At 41.8% G+C, this 19,547-nt stretch overlaps 1 protein-coding gene across 8 annotated transcripts in view; it reads right to left on the minus strand.

The window, feature by feature from the left end:
- Positions 1-19,547, minus strand: part of phf3 (PHD finger protein 3) — a 149,150-nt gene that overhangs the window by 92,201 nt on the left and 37,402 nt on the right. For all 8 annotated transcript variants that reach the window (XM_073056517.1, XM_073056516.1, XM_073056514.1 and 5 more), the window contains one exon: positions 3,373-3,568. In XM_073056517.1, the coding sequence (XP_072912618.1) occupies positions 3,373-3,568 (196 nt within the window). The remainder of the gene's footprint in view (positions 1-3,372; positions 3,569-19,547) is intronic.

The raw sequence follows: 19,547 nt of genomic DNA on the forward strand, positions 1-19,547 counted from the left end.
TCGAGTTGTTAGCTCAACACTCAACCCAGGCAGGGATGGAGAGCGTGCAAGGAAGCCAGACGCATTCAAACTCGTAATCTCTCGCCCCGAAGTCCAGCGCTGATGCCACTGCGCCACCAGCCGGCATCCATGGGTGTAACTGCATAATTTTAGGTGAGCATGGGCACTTTTAATGTGGACTGAAACAAGAGAATTGACTAACTTTTACTGAAACCTTCAGAAAGATTGATATTTTCCTCCCTCATTTTCTATTCTGCACTAATAGCACTGAACAAAAATTACTAATTTTTAAAATAACTACCCACTGTAAAATTTACCATATACATGAGAGGAAGGGTGGAGTGATACCCATTTTGGAAACTCAATGTCAATGATACTTGATTAGTGTGAGTTTTAAATCCATTTCCAAATGGAACATTGGGATCCACAAGTATACAGACAACAAAAGAGAAAAAAAATCTTAAGGTGTAAGAAAGTGAGATTTCCTGTTTTTAATTTCAAATTTTCACTATATTATTTTACCTTTTGTTCACTTTTCTACTACTCTGATGTCTGCACAAGTCTGATCAGATCAATTGCCACCACATATTCATTATTTTATCACTGACCTCATCCAATTATAGCCATAAGGTAGTCAGGCACGCATTTGGCTTTTCCCAACCAGAATAAGATCATTTCAACAGATGTATGCAGCTGAGCACCTCTCAAAATGGAATGCAGAAATCTATTTGACAAAATGTTTTTAGACAAAGAGAGGGGAAAAGTGGATGAGAAGTAGCCGAAAGAATCGACAGCTTATATTAAAATATTCAGGGCCAAATGTACAGCAAGAGAAAACATGAGAGGAAAAACGCTGTCTAACAACACTAAGGACAAACAAATATACATGAAGAGAGACACTAACAAAGATCCATGAGCCAATGAGAGGAAAATAAAAGAGAAATAGTAAAAGGTAGGTGGGCAACTAAAAAGACTGGGAAACTGAACATACACAAGGACAATGATGACATGAATGATGCTGAAAGAAGTTAGTAGTATATAGCACTTTCAAAGAACTACTCATATGCACTTTAATGAAGCATAAAACTATTCATTCCTTTGTCTTGGTTAGTGTCCCTGAACCCAAGAAGAATTTCCTACAAGGACTGAAGTAAAGGAAGCGAACAGCAAACACCAGATCTGAGTGACAGAGTCAGACAGCAATGTCAACAGCAGTCCAACTACTCTCAGAGACACTGTACAATTCACCAGAGATAACCAGTCAGGTCTGCAAGCTTTAAGAATTGCTGAATGTGCAAGATTTGAAGAAATGTCAGGCCAAAGAATGAAGCCCAAAACCAAAGGCCTCTTAACTTACTGCCTCAATGAGTTGATAAGAATTTTGTACTGACCAGAATAAGTTTGTTCCCACTGATGGATAATAAGCATGTTGCATCAAGCAGGAATGGAGGGAAGAAATGGAACTACACAGTTTACTTCGAGATTAGTGGGCAAAATTAGGGCACATGGTATTGGGGGCAGAGTACTGACATGGATTGAAAATTGGCTGGCTGACAGGAAACAAAGAGTAGTGATTAACGGGTCCCTTTCGGAATGGCAGGCTATGACCAGTGGGGTACCGCAAGGTTCGGTGCTGGGACTGCAGCTGTTTACAATATACAATAATGATTTAGATGAAGGGATTAAAAGTAACATTAGCAAATTTGCTGATGACACAAAGCTGGGTGGCAGTGTGAAATGTCAGGAGGATGTTAAGAGAATGCAGGGTGACTTGGACAGGTTGGGTGAGTGGGCAAATGTATGGCAGATGCAGTTTAATGTGGATAAATGTGAGTTTATCCACTTTGGTGGCAAGAACAGGAAGGCAGATTACTATCTAAATGGAGTCAAGTTAGGAAAAGGGGAAGTACAACGAGATCTAGGTGTTCTTGTACATCAGTCAATGAAAGCAAGCATGCTGGTACAGCAGGCAGTGAAGAAAGCTAATGGCATGCTGGCTTTTATAACAAGAGGAATTGAGTATAGGAGTAAAGAGGTCCTTCTGCAGCTTTACAGGGCCCTGGTGAGACCCCACCTGGAGTACTGTGTGCAGTTTTAGTCTCCAAATTTGAGGAAGGACATTCTTGCTATTGAGGGAGTGCAGCATAGGTTCACAAGGTTAATTCCCGGAATGGCGGGACTGTCATATGTTGAAAGATTGAAGCGACTGGGCTTGTATACACTGGAATTTAGAAGGATGACAGGGGATCTGATTGAAACATATAAGATTATTAAGGGATTGGACACACTGGAGGCAGGAAGCATGTTCCCGCTGATGGGTGAGTCCAGAACTAGAGGCCACAGTTTAAGAATAAGGGGTAGGCCATTTAGAGTAGAGATGTGGAAAAACTTTTTCACCCAGAGAGCGGTGGATATGTGGAATGCTCTGCCCCAGAAGGCAGTGGAGGCCAAGTCTCTGGATGCATTCAAGAGTTAGATAGAGCTCTTATAGATAGCGGGGTCAAGGGATATGGGGAGAGGGCAGGAACGGGGTACTGATTGTGTATGATCAGCCATGATCACAGTGAATGGCGGTGCTGGCTAGAAGGGCCGAATGGCCTACTCCTGCACCTACTGTCTATTGTCTTTTGAGATCAGTTCCTAGGTCAGTCCAAAGCAGCAAGTTAGTGTACTGCTTAGATTGCTTAGGGCCTTAGTGCTTGACTACAAATTTTCTCACTGGATATAGGTGTTTAACCTTGACACAAGCACCTTTCTACAGCAGCCCCAAGACGGAGGGCCATTGTTGTTTGCAGCACAGAAAGAAGCCATTCAGACACTATAGCAGACTGACAGATCCAAAGTCAGTTCTGTGATTGTGTTCTCTCCCTGTAGGAGAAAAATTGCTTCACACATATTTCCAATTTTCTCTTAAGAAGAATAGGTTCTGCCTTAGCCACTTAGAAATACTTCTAAATCTGTTTTAGGGAAACCTGATAATGTAGTTTAATACAGAGTTTGCCTGAACAACTTAAAAACAGCAAGAGCAAACCCAAGTCCCATAGTACAGGATAATATCACACAGTAGTAGATGGTTACTGTAACAGTAGTTAGAGAAATATTAACAAAGCAACATAAAGTTTAAATTTTTTTAAGCCTGAAGGCAAAAAAAAACAAGATTTGTTGAGGACTAAAAAAGAACACATTAGAACAGGACACAGTTTTAAATGAAAACATCAGGGTAAATAGAAAGAGAGTTTACAATGAATTTGACTCCAAGAACATTTCTGCTTGTATACTGCTTCACTAGACATGGAAAATACATTTAAATTACAATCTTTACATTCTTGTCTCCTCATCTGCACTGTTCCGATCTAAATCATTTTCACGCACCTAGTTTTGGAAGTTTTTCTCCTTGACTCAGCCGGGTGGCTGCAAGGTCTTTAAGCAGTTTGTCTTTCTTGTGTTCAGGTGCTTGCGATATTCCTGTTAATTGTCCTGTAAGGCGCTCATTCACCAAATGTGCTTTTTTTGCATCCTTCATCTCTGAATCCTTAGTGTTAGTGATACCAGTTCTCATACCGGAAGCCTAGAATGAATCCAGTACACAGCAACATTATTAAATATAGGCATTAACAAAGATTTGAAATTTACACTTAGTTTACAGCTACAATTTTCTTGCTGTGCATCGGTCAAAATTATGTTTAATATCCAAAACGATGCTTTTCATTAAAGTAACAATTCCAATATCCCCATTAGTTTAACAGACACCATTTGAAATCCGCAGATATATTTTGCACACAAATAAATCTTAGCTGTGGGGGTGATACAGAGCCATCAAATGCTCCTCATATGACAACTTGTTTAATCCTGGAATCATTTTCGTGAACCTTTGAACCCTCTCCAGTTTAAGCGTATTCTTTCTAAGATAAAGGGGCTCAAAACTGCCCAAAAATTTCCAAGTGAGGCCTCACCAGTGCTTTATAAAGTCTCAACATTACATCCTTGCTTTTATATTTTAGTCCTCTTGAAATGAATGCTAACTTTGCATTTACCTTCCTCAACCTGCAAGTTAACCTTTGGGAATCCTGCACAAAATACTGTAGAATTTGCGTCACAGATTTGTGTAATTTCTGTCCATTTAGAAAATAGACAACCCTTTCATTTCCTCTAACAAAGTGCATGACCCTACAGTTCCCAACACAGTATTCCATCTGCCACTTCTTTGCCCATTCTCCTAACCCAAGTCCTGCTGTAGCCTCTTTACTTACCCAAAACTACCTGCCCCTAACTTCATATTGTCTGCAAACTTTGCAACAAAGCCATCAATTCCTTCATCCAAATCACTGACGTATAATATAAACAGAATCGGTCACAACATAGACCCCTGTGGTTCACTAGTCACTGGCAGCCATTCAGAAAAGGCTCCCTTTACTCCCCCCTTTACCTCCTGTCAATCAGCCACTTCTTTGTAAACACACCAAGTGCTACATCTCCTCCCTCCCTACTGTTGGGGTCATATACTGTGTCCGGTGCTCTCCGTGTGGCCTCCTATATATTGGCGAGACTGCTTAGCCAAGCACCTACACCCCATCCATCACTGGCCACCCATTTTAATTCCACTTCTCATTCCCATAGGTCTATCCATGGTCTCCTCCACTGTCATGATACCACACTCAGGTTGGAGGAACACCACCTTATATTTCATCTGGGTAGCCCCAACTTGATGGCATGAACATCACTTTCTCAAACTTCCAGTTATGCGCCCCCTCCCACCCTTCATCACTTTTCCCTCTCATTGCCCCCTTTTCTTTCTTCCATGGCCTTCTGTCCTCTATCAGACCTCCCCCCTTTCCAGCCCTATGTCTCTTTCACCAATCAACTTCCCAGCTCTTTGCTTCATCCCTCACCCTTCAGGTTTCACCGATCACCTTGTGCTCCTCCAGCCCTCCCCTCCCCCCCCCCCCCACTTTTTAAATCTACTCCTCAGCTTTTTTTCTCCAGTCCTGCTGAAAGGTCTCAGCCCGAAATGTCGACTGTATTCTTTTCCATAGATGCTACCAAGCCTGCTGAGTTCCTCCAGCATTTTGTGTGTGTTGCTTGGACTTCCAGCATCTGCAGATTTTCTTGTTTATGCTTTAGCCATGCTAGAATCTTTCCGGTAATACCATGGGCTCATAGGTTGTTAGGCAGCATGTGTAGCACCTCGTCAAAGGCATTCTGAAAATCCAAGTACACATCAACTGATCCTCCTTTGTCTGTCCTGCTTGTTATTTCTTCAAAGAATTCCCACTGAATTGTCAGGCAAGATTTTCCCTTCAGGAAACCACGCAGACTACATACAGTCCATTTTATCATTGGCCTCCAAATGCCCCAAAACTACATCCTTAACAATCAACTCTAACATCTTCCCAACTACTGAGGTTAGACTAACTGGCCTATAATTTTCTTTCTTCTGCTTCTCTCCCTTCTTGAAGAGTGGAATGACATGTAGTGATCTAGTGATTCTTGAAAAAAATCACTAGTAATGCCTCTACAATCCCTTCAGCAACCTCTTTCAGAACCCAGGGGTGTACACCATCTGGTCCAGATGACTTATCTACCTTCAGACCTTTCAATCTTCCCAAGAACCTTCTCCCTAGTAATGTTAACTTCACACACTTCATGACCCGACACCTGGAATTTCCACCATATTGCTAGTGACTTCCACAGTGAAGCCTGAATCAAATTAACTTTGCCATTTCCGTGTCGCTCCCTTACTACCTCTCAGCATCATTTTCCAGCAGACCAATATCCACTCTTTTTTTTTTTACACTTTCTGTATCTGAAGAAACTTTTGGTATTCTCTTTAATATAATTGGCTGGTGTACTTTTGTATTACGTCTTTACCTTTTTAATGACTTTCTAGTTGCCTTCTGTTGGTATTTAAAAGGTTCCAAATCCTCTAACTTCCCACTAATTTTTGCTCTATTATATGCCCCCTCTCTGGCTTTAATGTTAGCTTTGACTTCTCTTGTTAGCCACAGTTCTGTCATCTTGCCTTCTTCCTCTTCGGGTTGTATAGACTGTATCCTATACCTTCCGAATTCCTTCCAGAAATTCCAGCCATCGCTGCTCTGCCATCATCTCAACCAGTATTCTTTTCTAATCTATTCTGGCGAACTCCTCTCTCATGCCTTTAATTCCCTTTACTCCACTGTAATAGTGATACATCTGACTTTATATAGCAGATTCCAGTCAATTGGGCCATCAAGTTAATCAGGGCAGCTGCTTTTTGGGACAAAGAACAAATCGAGAAATGGCTAGGATTCCCTTCCCTTATTTAGAACACTATGATGCACAATTGCGGCAGTTAACTATTACCGAACAATTTCTAACTCGAGTAAGTGCGTGCACTTGCATGGTTGTTAAGACACACACCGTGCTTTGAGCGAAGTTTTTAAGTAGCATCGTTTGCCTGTGTTTGTGTTCAAAAAGCAATGATTTTGTTACTGATAGCTGGTTTTAAAAAAAAGCAGCAAAACAATTCAGAACTATTTTGATCACTGTGGTTTCAAGCATTCTGGCTTGGAGATGCCAGAAACAGCCCGGAGCAAAAATGAAACAATTTCACTACTTCAACAAGATAGAAACTACGAAGAATTTGAAGGTATCGAATTCTTCCTATTTTCTACTTTGAAGTAACATCTCACCTTGAAGAAAGTAAGGATATTTATGCTGGCAAGATTTGAACTATAGAAATCCATAATGGATTACAGCAAGTTTGAATACTATTACAAGGCTTATTGAGAAAGTAAGGAGGTATGGGATTCAAGGGGACATTGCTTTGTGGATCCAGAACTGGCTTGCTCACAGAAGGCAAAGAGTAGTTGTAGACGGGTCATATTCTGCATGGAGGTCAGTGACTAGTGGTGTGCCTCAAGGATCTGTTCTTGGACCCCTCCTTTGTGATTTTATTAAATGACCTGGATGAGGAAGTGGAGGGATGGGTTAGTAAATTTACTAATGACACAAAGGTTGGGGATGTTGTGGATAGTGTGGAGGACAGTCAGAGGTTACAGCAGGACATTGATAGGATGCAAAACTGGGCTGAGAAGTGGCAGATGGAGTTCAACCCAGATAAGTGTGAGGTGGTTCATTTTGGTAGGTCAAATATGATGGCAGAAGATAACATTAATGGCAAGACTCTTGGCAATGTGGAGGATCAGAGGGATCTTGGGGTATGAGTCCATAGAACACTCAAAGCTGCTATGCAGGTCAACTCTGTGGTTAAGAAGGCATACACTGGCCTTCAACAATCGTGGGATTGAGGTTAAGAGCCGAGATGTAATGTTGCAGCTATATAGGACCCTGGTCAGACCCCACTTGCAGAGTACTGTGCTCAATTCTGGTCACCTCACTACAGGAAGGACATGGAAACCATAGAAAGGGTGCAGAGGAGATGTCAGGGGAAGTTTTTTTTTTAAAAACGTAGAGAGTGGTGAGTGTGTGTAATGGGCTGCCAGCGGCGGTGGTGGAGGCAGAAACGATAGGCTCTTTTAAGAGACTCCTGGATGGATGCATGGCGCTTATAAAAATAGAGGGCCTAGGTAGTTGTAACGTAAGGACATGTTCGGAACAGCTTTGTGGGCTGGAAGGGCCTGCATTGTGCTGTAGGTTTTCCATGTTTCTGTGTTTTTATTAAACATATCCCAATAGACAAATGTTAAATAACTGAAATGCAACAGTAAGATATCAATATTTGTTAGAACATATGAAGTAGCTCTTCAGAAGCAGCAGTTTCCTTCTCAACTAAACCTTAGTATTATGATTGGTGGTAAATGGAAGCCCAAGGATTGGCTTAATCCAAAGTTTCCTTTACATGGCATGAGATAATTGAAGGAGAGCATAGAGACATTTTGATGAAAATAAAAATATTAGTCTCAGTGCTAAGGCAGCTAAGTATATTAAAATTATTTCCCTGTCTAATTAATGTGCAGAAAGGCCACAAGATCTGTGATTTTGGCATTCTTCTCATGCTAAAATATACATTTTTTAAATAAAGATAAAATCCACAAATAGTTTGAAAGTTCCCCTCTCCATAAATTAGAAATAAGGAATAAAATCTGCTCTTGCATAACTTATGTAATATAAGCAATTTTCAACTCCTGTTTCTTGACACATGCAGATACAGGCAGTCCGCGGGTTATGTACAAGTTCCGTTCCTGAGTCCGTCTTTAAGTTGGATTTGAACGTAAGTCGGAACAAGTGCATCCAGTATTATTTAGCCTTTGTATTAGTATATAGCATATGTATTTACCTTTCTATGCATATAAAACACTTAAGAAACATATGTATTCCAATGATTAAACCACTGCTTTGCTTAATAATAATTGTAGCTTTCATCGGGACAGGGCCTTTCACATGCTCCGTTATTCTCACTTTATCCGTTATCCTTTAAAATTGTTCCAATCATTGACCGACTGTAGCCTAAGCTTTTCCAATGACCGATGCCATTTCACCTCTTTCCAAATGCTTTATTATTTCCACTTTATTTTCAATCACAATTGCTTCCCGTCAATCGAACAGAAACACTGTAGGCGGCGGGTCATGACCTCCGCTGGCTCCCGAGGTCCGCTGGGACCTAAGGACCACAGCACCGAATTCCCTAGGTCCGAAAGTCCACCGCACTGGAGACAGGTTAAATGGGACAAGTGGGGGCTGTGCTGGGTTTAGGTACTGTATTTGACCCTCCACAATATTCCGCGTGAGAATTTAAACTGGAGGTGGCAGTGTTCTTTTTTTTTTTTAACGAGGTAGAGTTGCGAGCTCAACATCAACCCGGCATGGATGGTACAAGTCAGTGGATCGACATCAACCCGGCACAGGAGCGGTCTGTGAATAAATTGAACTCAGGAACCTCCGTTCTCCAACCTGGCGCTGATCTCACTGCAACACCAGCCAACCGAAACAGGCAGGGCGGCGGGGTCAGGGTGAATCTTACTAAGAAAAATTTAAGCCAAATACAAAGTTAAGCACTCAACAGTGTCAACGGCAACAACTTAAAATGGCGGACGGCATTCTCCTTCCTCAGTTCGCAAGTACGAGTTATCCATAAATCGGACGTTCATAACTCGAGGACTGCCTGTAATAGAGATTTACAACACAGAAAATTGCAATCTTGTCTGCTGACTAGGAATGTAACTGTTTCAGACTATAGTGAAAACTAATGGATGTACAAAGTGATACAACAAAGCACAAAGCATGTTTTTACTGTTCTTGAACTGAATGAACAACTGCAAAATGTTAATGACTAAGAAATTTATCCTACAAATAAAATCCCTATTAATTGCAAATAGAATATTTTAACTCCTTTACTCTGAACTACCTTTTTTGTTTTAAAGATTGGACAAGCTTAGTGGCCTTAACATTTTCAGAACAGTAAAGTTGTAAGACTGGTGAAGTGGTGCAAGATGGCAAGATGTTAAGAAATGAAATATAGTAATGGCATCAAAAGTCTTTTGAATTTGGAAGTTATACTTCATCTTACCTATAGTAGAAGTAAAATGCCAACAGTCTACAGGACTGGGGTTTTGGTAATGATGGACTGGCAGATTTCCTGAACTATTGGTGCAAAGTCAAGTTTATCATCAAATGCACAAGTACACATATATATGAGTGCAATGAGAAACATGCTTGCAGCAGCAACACAAACACAGGATGCCATTTATACTGATATCACAGGACAATTTCTACTTCTTAAAAGAAAGAAGAGGTTATACAAAATTACAGTGGACTCTGGATAAGTGGACCATTGTTTCCATTGGAGCAACAACTTATTTGGGACAACTCTTAAAGATTAAAAACTAAATCGAGAAAATAGCCGGATTCTGTTCATTTATTTGGGACAGGAAACCATTGCCAAAGTTTCTAACTAAAGTCAGTTAAACAGTAATTTGTCTTTTTTGTTATTAACTACTTCCATAAAATTAGGCTAATTGGGGCAGCCGCTTAATTGAGCCAAATTGTGCTGGTTCCAATGTGTTCCAATTGATCGGAATCCACTGGGTATTTTTCTTTAGTTAAGCAAGTTTAAAGGGAACATGGGAATAATGGTTCCAGAGATTTTAAAGATGAGCGAAGTGGTCCTCTACTGGTTTGGTTCGACCATGGATGTTGCATCCTATCTATGTTGAAGTCAATATGCAAGCCAGGGCAGTACAGTGAGTGCAAACTGTTACCCATGCAGCAGGCTCCCCCTCTCCACACAGCTGCCTAATTCAAAGGAACGGCAGAGACCAATATAATTTTGAACCTACGACACCGCAGGAGTTGTCAGTCAGCTTGAATTCAACGTATGATTGCCTTGGAAACTTCAGCTCCAGATTTTTCCTCAGGGTTTACTCCCAAAGCCTTCCCGTGAGTGGGTATGGGTGCAAGACAGCAGAGATTTGAGATCCATGTTGTCCTTTTCTTAGATGAGCTGCCAACCATGGCTGACAAGCCCCATCTGCCTGCAGCAACTAGTTTTAAGGTGGCAGTAACCCACCTTTGCCCTTTTCCTGTCAGTAGAAATAGTCCCACTATAATGAGTCACTAACCCACACATGAAGGCCGGGAGCTGGACTTGGCTGTCAAGTCTATTTGAGATACACACGATTGGGAGCTTATCCCCCACTACTACTCACCAACCACCCCCGCAACCCAGCTATGACAGTCTTAAGTAAACAGATTTTAAAGGGAAGGCAAGATATTAATATGCAGCAGCCTCTCCGGACTCTGGACTGGGAATTGCCAAACGTTATGTGGATTTTCTGGTGTAGTCTGTTTTGTCATGTGCTTTTGTGATATCATCCTGGAGGAACGTTGTCTCATTTTTTAACTGCATTGCATTTGTGGTTTCTAAATGACAATAAACTGAATCTGAATCTGAGAAATATGGTCCCATTGAGTTTATAGGGAATGTGGAACACAGCACCCAAAGAGTCAAAGGCTAAACTGCTGGAATTTCCAAGCAGTCAGACAGAGGATTTTCAGTCCTATTGTATAACCTTTTGGTCTGCTTTATAATGCTGGGATGAGAGTTAGAAAGGCATGTTGAAATTAACACTTGATGCATGCAAACTCCATTAAAACATTGTCCTTTTTCTTTTGAAACATTTCCCCTTTGAGGATAAAGTTGAAAGACAAGTTGTCATTCCAAGCCAGAGCTTAGACAGGTAGAGAAGAATTTATCAAGGATATAGAATGAATTATTCATAGAATAGAGTAATACAAGTGTTCAAAAATGCTTTGCACAATTACAGATCAACGCAGATTAATGTCAGGACCATTTCTAAATTACTCAAGGCAATCTCTCCCTTCGATACATGAACATTTATGTTTAAATTCATTTAAAAAGATGAGATATATGCACATCAGCTAGGATAATTCTTTTAAAAATGGAAACATTTACCGGTATTAGCAATGAAATTATGGTTAAAGTAAGTGACAATATGAAGCAAACACGAGGAAATCTGCAGATGCTGGAAATTCAAGCAACACACACAAAATGCTAGTGGAACGCAGCAGGCCAGGCAGCATCTATAGGAAGAAGCACTGTCAACTTTTCAGGCCGAGACCCTTCATCAGGACTAACTGAAAGAAAAAATATTAAGATTTGAAAGTAGGAGAGGGAGGAGGAAATCCGAAACGATAGGAGAAGACAGGAGGGGGAGGGATGAAGCCAAGAGCGCGGAAGTTGATAGGCAAAAGGGATACAGAGCTGGACAAGGGAAAGGATCATGGGACGGGAGGCCTAGGGAGAAAGCAAGGGGGAGGGGAGCACCAGAGGGAGATGGAGAACAGGCAAAGAGTGATGGGCAGAGAGAAAAAAAAGAGGGGGGGAATAAATAAATCAGGGATGGGGTAAGAAGGGGAGGAGGGGAATTAACGGAAGTTAGAGAAATCAACGTTCATGCCATCAGGTTGGAGGCTACCCCGATGGAATACAAGGTGTTGTTCCTCCAACCTGAGTGTGGCTTCATCTTGAAAGTAGAGGAGGCCACGGATAGACATATCAGAATGGGAACGGGATGTGGAGTTAAAATGTGTGGCCACTGTGAGATCCTGCTTATTCTGGCGGACAGAGCGTAGGTGTTCAGCAAAACGGTCTCCCAGTTTGCATCGGGTCTCACCTATAAAAGGCCCCACTGGGAGCACCAGACGCAGTATACCACACCAGCCGACTATCAGGTGAAGTGTCGCCTCACCTGGAAGGACTTAATTCTCCGTAACTTCCGCCACCTCCAACGGGATCACACTACCAAACACATCTTTCCCTCCCCCCCCTTTCTGCTTTCCACAGGGATCGCTCCCTACGCGACTCCCTTGTCCCTTCATCCCCCACCCCATCCCTTCCCATCAATCTCCCACCTGGTACTTATCCTTGTAAGTGGAACAAGTTATACACCTGCCCTTGCGCTTCCTCCCTCACCACCATTCAGGGCCCCAGACAGTCCTTCCAGGTGAGGCGACACTTCAACTGTGAGTCGGCTGGTGTGGTATGCTGCGTCCAGTGCTGCCTTTTATATATCGGTGAGACCCGACACAGACTGGGAGACCGTTTCGCTTAACACCTACGTTCTGTCTGCCAGAGTAAGCAGGATCTCCCAGTGGCCACACATTTTAACTCCACGTCCCATTCCAATATGTCTATCCATGGCCTCCTTTACTGTCAAGATGAAGCCACACTCAGGTTGGAGGAACAACAGCTTATATTCCGTCTGGGCAGCCTCCAACCTGATGGCACGAACATTGATTTCTCTAACTTCCGTTAATGCCCGTCCTCCCCTTCTTACCCCATCCCTGATTTATTTATTTCCCCCCTCCTCCTTTTCCTCTCTGCCCATCACTCATTGCCTGTTCTCCACCTCCCTCTAGTGCTCCCCCTCCCCATTTCTTTCTCCCTAGGCCTCCCGTCCCATGATCCTTTCCCTTCTCCAGCTCTGTATCCCTTTTGCCAATCCCCTTTCCAGCTCTTAGATTCACCCCACTCCTTCCTGTCTTCTCCTATCATTTTGGATTTCCCTCTCTCCCTCCTACTTTCAAATCTCTTACCATCTTTTCTTTCAGTTAGTCCTGACAAAGGGTCTCGGCCCGAAACATCGACAGTGCTTCTTCCTATAGATGCTGCCTGGCCTGCTGCATTCTACCAGCATTTTGTGTGTGTTGACAATATGAGGACATCTCTATTGCAAAACTGTCAATCTGGCACACTCAAGAATCCGGTGATGCTGAACTGGCAGACTGCTTTCTTTAAACTACAGAGACTATGGATATTATTTCTATTGACAACTCAAATTTCTTTACTATATTTTTATGTTCAACAATAAATGTTCCGGTGAACAGAATGAAGTAGAACAAAGGAACTAGGGCACTGTTGACTGGGAAAAGTATGTGGAAAACCAGGTCCCAATGAATGGGAAGGGAGCAAAGCACCTTTCAGTTTCAAAAAAACCCCCGAAGTTCTACTGGCAACTTATGAATTCTTAATTACGTATTGATTTGTAACCACACAAGACAGCTAATTTAGACACATAAAAAAGTGGCATTGAAATAAAACCAAGCTGACGATACTAAAGAATCCTTTACAACCACTTTCAGTAATTTAATGGGTACTTTTGCACACCACAAATTTCAAGAGGTCTTCAAATAAAATCTACATTATTCCAAAAGATACTGGTCTTGAACTGACAAACCCATAATTCAGAAAAGTCTGCAAGACATGCAGGCCACTTCAAAGTAAACTTATTATCAAAATACGTACAGTCGGCCCTCCTTATCCGCGGATTCCGTATACGTGGATTCAACCAAACGCGGATCGGAAAAACCCTAAAGTTCTCTCTCCAGAACTCGTTGCTTGAGCAAGTACAGACTATTTTTTCTTGTCATTATTCCCTACACAATACAGTATAACTATTTACATAGCATTTACATTGTATTAGGTATGATAAGTAATCTAGAAATGACTTAAAATTACAGGCAGTCCCCAAGATATGAATGAGTTTCATTCCTGAGTCCATCTTTAAGTCGGATTTGAAGTCGGAACAGGTACATCCGGTATTATTTAGCGTCAGTTAGTCAAACATTTTTCTTAGTATATAGTATATATTTTACCTTTCTATGCATATAAAACACTTAAAACATACATATTTCAATAATTTAACCACTGTGTTGTTTAGTAATAATTGTAGCTTTCATCGGGGAAGGGCCTTTCACATTCTCCATTAAAATTGTTCCGATCGTTGACCGACTGTAGCCGAACACTTTTCCAATGACCGATGGCGTTTCACCTCTTTCTGATCGCTTTATTACTTCCACCTTATTTTCAATCGCGATTGTGATTATTTTCGTGAACAGGAACACTGCGGATTCAGAGCTGCGCCACCAGGTCTTAATGTCCACCACACGGAGCCATGTTAAATAAAGTCCGGGGTTCCGCTGGGTCCTAAAGACCACCGCACTGATACATGTTAAATAAGGGACTTGAGCATCCGCGAATTATGGTAACCACGGGGAATCCCGGAACCAATCCCCGGGGATAAGGAGGGCCGACTGTACATGTCACCACGTACTACCCCAAGATTTATTTTCTTGCATTCATTCACATTTGAAGTAGAACAATAGAATCAATGAAAAGCTACAGAGAAACTAACAAGCAACCAATGTGCAAATACAAAAGACAATTAAAAAAATAAATAAATAATACCGCAAACGTGAGCCATGAGTCTAAAGGGTGTGTTCAGTGTTGTGGTGAGTGAAGTTGTCCACACTGGTTCAGAAGCCCATTGGTTGAAGGCTAACAACTGTTCATAATTTTTGCAAACTCAGACAGAACCTTATAATTTAGCTGGCACCTACTAGTTGTTAAAAGCCTAGTCTGCAAGTCTCTTTGGAATTCAAAGCTTCAAGTATGAATTGAAACTTATAAGCTCAGATCTGCCTTCAATGGAAATCTACAAAATTGTAAAAAGTATGGCATGAAACACAGTCTAGTGTAGCTTTGTGTTGTTTCATGTAACACTAGGGTCCCAGAGGAACGTTGTTTCGTTTTTACTGTCTATGTCTATGGTCAAGATGACAATAAACTTGGCTTGACTAACTTTTCAAAAAATCATACCAGCTTTAACTACTACTTTAACGTTTTAACAAATATTTCAAAAATTTAAATGATTTAAATTAATCAGTGACCTTGAAATCAAGGTGTTAGAAGAAAACTGTCAAACACTACACTGAAAAATAAAACAAATCATTATAAGCTTATTATAGTTTGATCTGCAACAGGGTGTGCAAGCATTGATGTCAGACAATGTGATGATTTCAATTTCAGAGATAATTATTTAGCAAATATCCCACATTGTCATTTACATACCAAAATATTGCTCAAACAGATCTGAATGTTCTCAGAGGAACATTCTGGGACACTCCCGGCTCTTATATCTTTTCCCCAATATGTACTCGGCTGTTTTAGTTATTAAGCAAGGAGGTCCTATGCCTCGAATACATGAAGCCCTGAGCATTCCCGTCGCTAAAAAGGCAGAGCAGAGGTTGGCTGAACTGGAACGCTGAATTGAAAATAATACATACAGATTCCTATTACTCAGGATTTTGTTATTCTAGGACACTTTTTTGTACATGGTCTTACATTTTGTAAAACTGCCCGCCTCCCCTTCTTACCCCATCCCTTATTTATTTATTCCCCTCCTTTTTTTCTCTCTGCCCCTCCCACAATCACTCTTTGCCTGTTCTCCATCTCCCTCTGGTGCTCGGCTCCCCCTTCCGTTCTCCCTAGGCCTCCCATCCCATGATCCTTTCCCTTCTCCAGCTTTGTCTCCTTTTTGCCAATCACCTTTCCAGCTCTTAAGCTTCACCCCTCCCCCTCCTGTCTTCTCCTATCATTTCAGATTTCCCCCGCCCCTCCTACTTTCAAATCTCTTACCATCTTTTATTTCAGTTAGTCCTGACAAAGGGTCTCGGCCCAAAACGTCGACTGTGCTTCTTCCTATAGATGCCACCTGACCTGCTGCGTTCCACCAGCATTTTGTGTGTGTTACCCAATGGACTTGCATATTTGTGTTACACATCAAAAGTAACTGATAAGCCATCAAAATTATGTAATTAATTGATTTAAAGTCAATTCACAGGAATATGCAAAAATCAGCTTGTCCCTTTTCTGTGCATTACACTTTCAGGTACAGTGGATTCACGTTAATTAGGCAATTGGTTAATTGGGACAACTCTTAAAGAACAAAACTAATCCAAGAAAATAGCTGGGATTGCCTTTGTTTATTTGGGACACTATGCCACTTAACTGGGACAGGAAACTATTGCTGAACAGTTTCTAACTAGTGTCAATCATGTGCACTTGTTGCCATTAGACAACACTGTACTTCAAGGGAACTGTTTTTAAAATAGCATCAGTTGCATGCATTCGTGTTGAAAAAGCAATGATTTTTATCACTGATAAGACATCAAAAAATAAACAGCAACTCAGAAATGTTTTGCTCACTGCTGTTTCAAGCATTCAGGCTTAGAGATGCCAGAAATGGTTAGGAGTGAAAATGAATTGGTTTCACTACTTCAATAAGTTAGAAACTACAAAACATTTGAAAATCTCAGTCTTCATAGTTTCTATTTTGAAGGTACCATCTTCTGTGCCGAATGCAGCAATCCAGATCAACAGGTTTAATATACACCATCAGGATATTATCTACAGAGTCTCTCAAAAGCAGAGGTGGAGGAGTATGCCTCATGATCAACTCTTCTTGGTGTACAAATACATCAGCGCTGTCCCAATTCTGCTCACCAGACCTGGAATATCTAGCAGTAAAGTGCCGTACATTTTACCTACCACGGGAGTTCTCTGGGTCACTTTGGTAGCAGTTTACATTCCACCTCAGGCCAATGTTAAGCAGGCTTTAGATGATCTGAGTAATGGGATAAACATGCATGAAACAGTGCAGTCTAAGGCCTTAGCCATTATTTTGGGAGATTTTAACTAGGCCAGTCTGAAAAAAAAAATCACTAAGCAACTACCGTCAACAGATCACTTGCCAGAAGAAACAATGCAATGGACCATTGCTACACCACCATCAAGAATGCCTACCATGCTATTCCACGTCCTCACTTCGGGAAGTCTGATCATCTAGCTGTACTTCTACTGCCCAAGTATAGGCAGAGACTGAAGACTGCAACACCAGCAGTGAGGACCAAGAAGGTGTAGACAAGGGAAGCACATGAGTGCCAACAGGACTGCTTTGTATCGGTGGACTAGACTCTATTCAGGGATTCATCTTTGAACCTGGATGAGTATGCTGCAGTTGTTACCTACTTAATCAAAACCTGTGTGGATGAATGTGTGCCCACAAAGACTTACTGTGCATTCCCAAACCAAAAGCCGAGGATGAACCAGGAGGTACGTTGTCTGCTGAAGAATACATCTGTGGCATTCAAGTCTGGCAACCCAGGCCTATACCAGAAAACCAGGTATGATTTGTGGAGGGCTATTTCAAGGGCAAAGAGACAATTTCAAAGGTTGGAGGCAACACTGGATGGACAGCAACTCTGGTGGGGGTCTACAAGACCTTACTTCCTACAAAGCAAAATCCAATAGCATGAATGGCAGCAATACTTCACTACCAAATGAACTCAATGTCTTCTATGCACACTTTGAAAGGGAGAACACAACTTCAGCTGTGAAGATCCCTGCTCACCTAATGACCCTGTGATCACTGTCTCAGAGGCCGATGTTAGGCAGTCCTTAAAGAGAGTGAACCCTCGCAAGGTGGAAGGTCCAGATGGAGTAGCTGGTAAGGCTCTGAAAACCTGTTCCAACCAACTAGCGGGAGTATTCAAGGACATTTTCAACCTCTCACTTATACATTCAGAAGTTCCCACTTGCTTCAAAATGGCAACAATTGTACCAGTGTCTAAGAAAAATAAAGTGGGCTGCCTTAATGATTATCATCCAGTAGCAGTCACATCGACAGTGATGAAATGCTTTGAGAGGTCTGTCATGACTAGACTGAACTGCCTCAGCAAGGACCTGGACTCATTGCATTTGCCTATCGCCACAATAGGTCAATGGCAGATGCAATCTCAATGGCTCTCCACACGGCTTTAGATCACCTGGACAACACAAACACCTGTGTCAGGATGCTGTTCATCAACTATAGCTCAGCATTTAATACCATCATTCCCACAATCCTGATTGAGAAGTTGCAGAACCTGGGCCTCTGTACCTCCCTCTGCAATTGGATCCTCAACTTCCCAATGGTAAGACCACAATCTGTGCGGATTGGTGATAACACATCCTCCTCACTGGCGATCAACACTGGCGCACCTCAGGGGGCTGTGTGCCTAGCCCACTGCTCTGCTGTCTATACACACATGACTGTGTAGCTAGGCATAGCTCAAATGCCATCTATAAATTTGCTGACGATACAACCATTGTTGGTAGAATCTCAGGTGGTGATGAGAGGGCGTACAGGAGCAAGATATGCCAACTAGTGGAGTGGTGCCACAGCAACAACCTGGCACTCAACATCAGTAAGACAAAAGAGCTGATTGTGGACTTCAGGAAGGCTAAGATGAAGGAACAAACTCCAATCCTCAAAGAGAGATCAGAAGTGGAGAGTCAGCAGCTTCAATTTCCTGGGTGTCAAGATCTCTGAGGATCTAACCTAGTTCCAACATATCAATGTAGGTATAAAGAAGGCAAGACAGCCGCTAAACTTCATTAGGAGTTTGAAGAGATTTGGCATGTCAACAAATACACTCAAAAACTTCTATAGTTGTACCATGGAGAGCATTCTGACAAACTGCATCACTGTCTGGTATGGAGGGGCTACTGCACAGGACCAAAAGAAGCTGCAGAAGGTTGTAAATCTAGTCAGCTCCATCTTGGGTACTAAAGTACCCAAGACATTTTTAGGGAGCGATGTCTCAAAAAAGCAATGTCCATTATTAAGGATCTCCAGCACCCAGGGCACACTTTTTCGCACTGTTACATCAGGTAGAGGTACAGAAGCCCGAAGGCACACGCTCAGCAATTCAGGAACAGCCTCTTCCTCTCTGCCATCTGATTCCAAAATGGACACTACCTCACTTTTTTTTTTAAAAATATACAGTACTTGTTTTTTGTACATTTTTTAATCTATTCAATATACCTATACAGGTATGTGTCGCTTAACGTCCACGATACGTTCTGTGAAATCGGACATTATGTGATTTGGACGTTGTGTGAACACCATATTATATACTTTGCCTCTTGCTGCTATCACTAGGAGTGGTTTTGCTGCGTTTGGCAGCCATGATGCACTTCACGGTAATATTTTCGGAAGAAAATTAAACAAAAATAACGCTACTACACGCAGGAGAAAAGCGATATCAGTATCCTCTTTAATATTATTGGCCAGCTTACTTTCATATTCCATCTTTACCTTAATTACGTTTTTAGTTGCCTTCTGTTGGTTTTACCAATACAGACACCCCACCCCCTCTGCCTACCTGCTTGTACTTTGCATACAACATGTATCCTTGGGATACTA

This window comes from Hemitrygon akajei, chromosome 9 (assembly GCF_048418815.1).
Source record: "Hemitrygon akajei chromosome 9, sHemAka1.3, whole genome shotgun sequence".
NCBI classification, from domain to species: domain Eukaryota; kingdom Metazoa; phylum Chordata; class Chondrichthyes; order Myliobatiformes; family Dasyatidae; genus Hemitrygon; species Hemitrygon akajei.